The sequence below is a fragment of the Gossypium hirsutum genome, chromosome D09, assembly GCF_007990345.1.
Source record: "Gossypium hirsutum isolate 1008001.06 chromosome D09, Gossypium_hirsutum_v2.1, whole genome shotgun sequence".
NCBI classification, from domain to species: domain Eukaryota; kingdom Viridiplantae; phylum Streptophyta; class Magnoliopsida; order Malvales; family Malvaceae; genus Gossypium; species Gossypium hirsutum.
In genome coordinates, this window is record NC_053445.1 from 15,423,659 (window position 1) to 15,430,875 (window position 7,217).

At 35.3% G+C, this 7,217-nt stretch overlaps 1 protein-coding gene across 1 annotated transcript; it reads right to left on the reverse strand.

Moving 5' to 3' along the window:
* Window positions 1–3,640: 3,640 nt before the first annotated feature.
* Window positions 3,641–6,740, reverse strand: LOC107892688 (uncharacterized). Its single transcript, XM_016817747.1, has 3 exons — window positions 6,522–6,740; window positions 6,221–6,355; window positions 3,641–3,787 (listed from the first exon to the last, which is right to left on the reverse strand). Exons 1-3 carry the CDS (start codon window positions 6,738–6,740, stop codon window positions 3,641–3,643), a joined length of 501 nt encoding a protein of 166 aa, XP_016673236.1.
* Between the last annotated feature and the right edge of the window lie 477 nt (window positions 6,741–7,217).

Here is a 7,217-nt window from a genome sequence, read left to right on the forward strand (position 1 = left end):
CTAAGGAAGTGGTGGATCGAAGTATCTGTAATAGATTAGGGTTTTAATTTGGATATCGTGATAATTAATTGCCTTGTGTTGTAGTTGTAATTACCCATTGTATTTACTTATGTATTTTAACTTTGAAATTTTGTAGTCAAAGTTGTCATTATCTATAAGATTGTACAAGAAAACTAAGCTCGTGTATGTATTTGTGTGTAACACCTAAGATCCGAATCCAGTTAATCGAGTAAGGTTGAGGGCATTACAAGTTGTATAGAAATCTGTTTATCAATGAATTCTCAACAATTCCCCTCGAATGTCCATAAACGAAAATGTGTTTTGTTAAAAATTTTAGGAAAAATCTCGTGGGATAAAAACCTAATTAAGGAAAAAGAGTACAAATCTCCTATAATAAATTGCCTTAATAAAAACCTTTACTAGGAAAACCCAGTGGGGAAAAAAGTTGGTTAAAGGAAAAGAGTACGAGTTTTAGACTCCCTCTAATGGCAACATTGTTGGATTCGGTTCCTATCTCGTGTGAAATGATATGCGATTTTGTGCAAGTATACACGTCGGTTCAAGTAATAAAGTGATGAGTGAGTATCATTCCCACAAGGATTGGATTGAGGCACATAATTGGTAAAGTTATTATAATAAAGTACGATTAATGCTATGGCAAAGTCAATGATAAATATCCAGTGGAAATTAGTGGAGTAATGATGTAAGCAATACGTAGAATTAATCAGTAACTGGAAATGCTATGACAAAAGTGAAAGCAGAAATTTAATGTCAATAACGAGAGTGATTATCCGAATAGACTGTAAACAAAGAAATAGAAAACTAAATATGTTGTGACAAAGATACTATGACAAAGAATAAGGATAGAGTGAGGTTGATTCAAAAGGTCGGAATTCCCTAGAATCAACCCTTATTGTCAAGAACGCCTTGGTAAGATCGTATCTACTTTATTGCACAAAAGAAGTCTAAAATGGCCTGCCTCTCGCGAAAGCAAGACCTCAAGTTACCTCGCTTGTGTCTATATTCTTTTTAGATATCTTGCATGAGTTCCTTTTGTATGATCACGACTCTATGTCTAGATTCGACTACAATCGTCAATCGAATACTTGCTCATTTCATTTAATCTTAATCCAACCAATCCAACCCTTTCGGAATTAGAATCAGTTTATAAGTATGCGAATAGTTTTCTATGTCTAGAGATTGTTGCATTTTAATTAAGAAATAAGAATAATCAAATGGAATAGTAAAGTAAATTAGATATATACGGCAACCATAAAAATAGTTAAGGTTTCATCGAAAGTAATCCTAACCCTATGAGATTTAGCTCATGGGCTGCAAAATAAAATTCCAAACCAAAATATTATCCGACATTGCAGTCAACTATTTCAATTCAATCTTTTGAAGGAATACTAATAGAAATAATGGAAAAACTTCGGAAAGCATCTTTCGCTTGCCCAGTCCACACTTCGGCAGCACAATAGCCTATGATGGCTAAGAAGGACTCTCTTCGACTTTCTGTCCCTTGTGCAGTCGAACCCTTATTCATTCCTAAGGATCTCTCTCACTCTTTTTTCACCATTTTTGAGGTTCCCTTCATCGGTTTTTATAGATATATTAGGCTAGGGTCGGCTAACAGCTCTTGATTATCTTCTTCTCTTTTTGGGGGATTTATCTGGTATAAGTTTGAATTCGAATTTGAAATGAGACTATTGCGCGGAAAATGTTGACTTCGTCTTCTCGAAATTGCCACAACATCTGTGTTGGCAAACTGTTTGCACTTTTCCCTGACAAAACTTCACTCATTTATTTCCTCATTCCAAAACCTGTTCCTGTCACATCAACACAAAAAACTCCACCACAAGCGATTAAAAACACTTAATTCCAGCACAGTCCAAGTCCTAATGTAATATTAGAAATGCTAACTAAAATGTCCTCAAAATGCAACAAAATGTACTTAAGTGCAAGCAATTAGCTAGGTCTAAAGACATGAAATATAACTATTTTCAAGAGTTATCAGACCTCCAAACCTGAGTTATTGCTTGTTCTCAAGCAAAATACATCTAAATGCATGAATGCACCACCATCTTGCCTTTGCAAAAAAAAAAAACCTTTCTCGTACTGCCTAGCTATTCGAAAAACAATTTATACCCTTGTTCTCAACAATCTTCTCTTTTCCTAAAACTGATTTAAATGTCAAAGGTTTGTTCAGCAAAGGCAATGCAAAAATTTCTCCCTAAAAACAAAATTTCCTAAGTACCCATTCATTCTCTCTTTTGTCTTATAGCAAATATCTTTTTTATTTACTTAGTTCATTCGTCACATAAACAAAATTCGCTTGCTTTAAGCTCATATCAAAATATACTATTCACATTTGTATATATTTATTCTTTTTTTTGGAACAGTAAAGTAAATTATTACTATTATTTAGGGATTTAGTATGTCACAAGATTCTTTGACTTGACAATCACGATGGAGCATAGAATGAATTGCCGAGTAGTTAATTATGTCACAATTTAAAGAAAAAGTCACTCATGAAACTAAAGGCTTTTAACTAAAAAGATGTATGGAGCATACAACTACCTCCTTAGCTGCTTAGCCCGTTTGCTACAGCGGAATGCCCTTAAAATTATACCACACACTTTCGCTTAGGTCCTCCTTTCTAATCAATAACATGATATAGCAAAAAAAGTGATGCTGACCTAATTAGCGACTCTAAGCATTGGAGTGCATACGTGTTTAAACAAAATGTCGTAGCAATTTAACTAATGTTTGGTTTCAAAAACCACTAAAGTCATTAAAAAGATACTTACTATATCTCAAAAATCTGTAAAAAAAATAGAGTATAGGACATCCCATTTTTAGAAATAAATTTCCAAGAAACTTACTATATCTCAATAGCTTTTCCTTTATCTACAGTGACTCCTAGAGTCACGGGGTCAGTTTTGGCAGTGGGTGGAACTGGCTCTTTTCCACACTCGTTAAACAAGAGCAAAGTAGTTGGGAAAGTAGGAAATTTTGGCATGGGTTTCAAAAAATATTTCTGGAGTGATCTTCTTAATGCCAAAACTCTATCTTTCACATACGAACAGTATTGAGCTTGGTGGTTGTTTCTTCGTTCCAACTCTTCCATCATCTGGTATTGTTGCACCTTAAACAAAGACAACCTCTATTCTAACTATTTTAGAGAAATCAAGATTTCTTGGTCATGAGAGGCAGGAGATGTTACTGTTGGAATATGTGTGGTAAAGGAAGCTTGACTATGCTAGGATGCTGTGACAAACTTAGTTCCTCGAAGCTTGGCAAAAATTGTTCGCGTTATCCCACCCTTATTGAAGGTAACATCTTCAGAGTTGACTAAAGCCACATTTGTCGTCTTTCATAAGGTAAAAATAAGGGAAGGAAAATTCAAACTCCTGACATTCTTATCAGCACAGCTATGAACCTCTTGGAAGATAATCTTCCCTACATTTATCTGTCTTCCTTGTAGAATAGAATGCACCAGCAACATTCTTTCTTTCGATACAATCATGTTATGCATAGACAACATAAGAAGACTCCTTACAAAATGGTACCACACTTTCCCAATTGGTTTTAATGCATCTTTTTCAACCATGTAACAATCTTGTTTTGAAATAATCCATTATGTTCCTCCAACGCATAAATCCTCTAATACTTTTGCCAACCCCTTCGATGTAATATTCTCGGAAAATTTAAAATGCTCATCTCTAGCCTCTTCGATGCCGAACTGGGCATTAATATGGTTTTCATCGAATAGCACAAATTTACCCTGCAAATAAATGAAGGGAGAATCTGGGGAATTTACATGAGTGTAAAACTCTCTTACAACTCTACCCAAAACATCCCCTGGGTATAGAATATTAGTTGAACATCCACATGTGGGGTTCATCCTTCAATAAAAATACCTATTCAAAACAAAATTTTCATTTTAGAATATTAGTTGAATACCTTGTAGCAGCAGCATTGAAGAATATCTTTGGTTGCGCCGCCAACGCACGAAGATTTTGCTGTTTTAGATTTACTCATCACACTAGCCATGAAGAAAAGGTCAGGGAAATAGAAAAATAAAATAATGGAGTAAACAACAAATAGCAGAGAGGTTGAAGACGAGAGGACCTTAAAAATGTGAACTTTGTGAGAAATGGGAAAAGTGAACCAGCTAAAGAAAATAAAAAGGGATAATGATAATACTTTTTAGGGAATGGGAAACATGAAGGAGAAGGGTTATGACGTGGAGGGAAAGTTAAAAACCAGAAAAGACTTTTGGGGGAAAAAATAAATAACTGAGCCTTACATTTTGGGCTTCATACTTTGGGTTTCCCAATATTCACTAAATGCAACTGCCTAAAAATCTTTCCTTTGGATTTTTCTAACCAGTCAACTCTTTTATTAACACTTCATCATTTAGTTTGTCATGGCATAAAGTTTCTTTGTAATGTTGCGGCAAACTACTGCTCTGTATACACCAACAAATTCTACTTCTTTTATTCTACTCTTGTTCATAATAATAATAATAGAAATGAAATTGTATTAAAAATAAAGAGAATAAAAATAAAAATAGAAATAGGAAATAAAACGGAAAAAACTACTTATTAACACAAATTCAAACATTGTCCATTAACCTTGAATGTAGCCCCTGTTCTTAGGTCTTTAACAACAACAGCACCATGTGAATACACTTGAATTAGTTCAAAAGGTCTTAGCCATCTAGATTTTAACTTACCAAGAAATAATTTGAGTTTGAAATTAAATAATAATACCTACTCCTCTAGTTCAAATTGTCTTGGTAAAATTTTGGCATCATGCCATTGCTTGGTTTTTTCCTTATACAAACAGGCATTCTCATATGCTTGTGTTCAAAACTCTCCCATCTCATTCAATTCTAATAATCTCTTACTGCCAGCAGTAGCCCAATCCATGTTCAAGTTCTTAATCACCCAAAACGCTTTACGCTCAAATCAACAGGTAAATGACATGGCTTACCATAAACAAGTTTAAAAAGGGACATCGCTAGTGGTGTTTTAAATGTAGTTCGATATGCCCATAGAGCTTCATCCAATCTAGTAGACCAATCATTCCGAGATGGATTCACCACTTTTTTCAGAATTTGTTTAATTTCTCTATTAGAGATTTCAGCTTGGCCATTTATCTGAGGGTGATATGTTGTGGCAATTCTATGTTTCCCTCCATTCCCGCGCAAGGCATTGGCCATTAGTTTGCAATCAAAATGTGATCTGTTGCCACTGATAATGGCTCTCGGTGTACCAAATCATGTGAAAATGTTCTTATGTAAAAATTTAAATATTGACTTAGCATTATTAGAGGCTAGGGCTACTGTTTCTACCCACTTAGAAACATAGTCTACTGCCAAAAGTATGTATTTTTTCCCCCCGGATGGTGAAAACGGGCCCATAAAGTCTATTCCCCATACATTAAACAACTCAATCTCCAATATACTTTGCAACGAAATTTCCTGTCTCCTACACACATTTCATGTTCTCTAACAACAGTTAAACTACTTATAGAATTCATGAGTATCTTTAAATAAACCTGGCCAATAAAATCTTGACTGGAGCAACTTGGCAGCTGTTTTCATCCTTCCAAAATGTCCTCCATATGGGGTTGAGCGACAATGTTGTAAGCCACTATGCATCTTATCATTGGAGATGCACTTCTGAATTAGTTGATCTGCATAATACTTTAATAGGAAGGGTTAATCCCAATAGTACTGTTTGACATTGTGAAGAAATTTTTGTTTTCTTTGAGCATTGAAGTTAGGTGGCATTACACCATTTACTAAGAAGTTTACTATATCGGCGTACCAAGGTAATGCCTTAGCATTGAGCAATTGGTCATCTGGGAATTCTTCCTTAATATATTTCTTTCTTTCATCTTCATTCCTCGATTCTATTATTGACAAATGGTCAGCCACTTGATTTTCGGTTCCTTTTCGATCTCTAATTTCCAAATCAAACTCTTGTAATAAGAGTATCCACCTAATCAATTTCGGCTTGACATCTTTTTTTCGTACCAAGTACTTGATAGTTGAGTGATCTATGTAGACTATGACCTTTGTTCCTATTAAATAAGAACGAAATTTGTTGAATGCAAAGACCACTGCCAGTAATTCCATCTTTGTAGTGGTATAATTAAGCTGAGTCTTTGTCAACGTCCTACTAGCGTAATATATTGCATGTAGTACCTTATTTATCTTTTGACCCAAAACTGCTCCCACAACATAATCATTGGTGTCGCACATGAATTCAAATGACAATGTCCATTCTGGAGCAACCATAAATGGTGCTGCTACTAGTCGCTTCTTGAGTTGCTTGAAAGCCTACAAACATTGATCATCAAAATTAAAAGGTTTATGCTGTTCAAGTAAAGTACAAGGGTTTAGAGATTTTCAAAAAATCCTTGATAAATCTTCTGTAAAATCATGCGTGTCCTAAAAAACTTCCAATACCTTTAACTTTGGTGGGCGGTGGCAGTTTTTTGATCACCTCTATTTTTGCTCTATCCACTACAATTTCTCGTTGTGACACACTATGTTCCAGAACAATGCCTTCACGGACCATGAAATGACATTTCTCCCAGTTTAATACTAGACTTGTTTCTTCAGTAGAACATAAAACCGTCTCCAAATTTTGTAAGCAATCTTCAAAATCATTTTCGAACACAAAGAAGTCATCCATAAAAACTTCAAGGAAATTTTCCACCATGTTCGATAATATGACCATCCTGCAACACTAGGAAGTTGCTGAGGCATTGCATAACCCGAACTGCATCAGCCTGAATTCGAAAGTGCTATATAGACATTTGAAAGTTGTGTTCTTTACCAGAGTTTTGAAATCAAACGAACATAATTTCAAACGAATACAAATCATATCAATAATCATGTTAAAACCAATCCAATTCATACATAGTGTCTCTTATACGAGCCCCCGAGGCCCTAAAAATGAGTTAGAAACAAGTCGAGATTAAATCGAAAACTTAGAGAAATTTTTAGAAAATAATGAAAATTGTCTATACTTCAGGGGTCATATGGCATTGTGGCTAGGCCGTGTGACTCACAAGGCCAAGAGACACACCCGTGTCTCAAGCCCTGTGGGCATTCGGAAGAGGGACACATGGCCATGTCCCAGCCCGTGTCCATGCCCGTGTAACTCACTGACTTGGGTCACACAGCTAAGCCACAC

Bases quoted from the DNA above. Each gene is read 5' to 3' on its own strand.
- LOC107892688 (XM_016817747.1), bottom strand. From the start codon at position 6,740: ATGGTGGAAAATTTCCTTGAAGTTTTTATGGATGACTTCTTTGTGTTC. The intron at 6,356-6,521 runs GTGATCAAAAAA...CAATGTTTGTAG, and splicing joins TGGATAGAGCAAAAATAGAG to GCTTTCAAGCAACTCAAGAA. The intron at 3,788-6,220 runs GTACTACATGCA...ATTTATTTGCAG, and splicing joins TGGGTCAAAAGATAAATAAG to GGTAAATTTGTGCTATTCGA.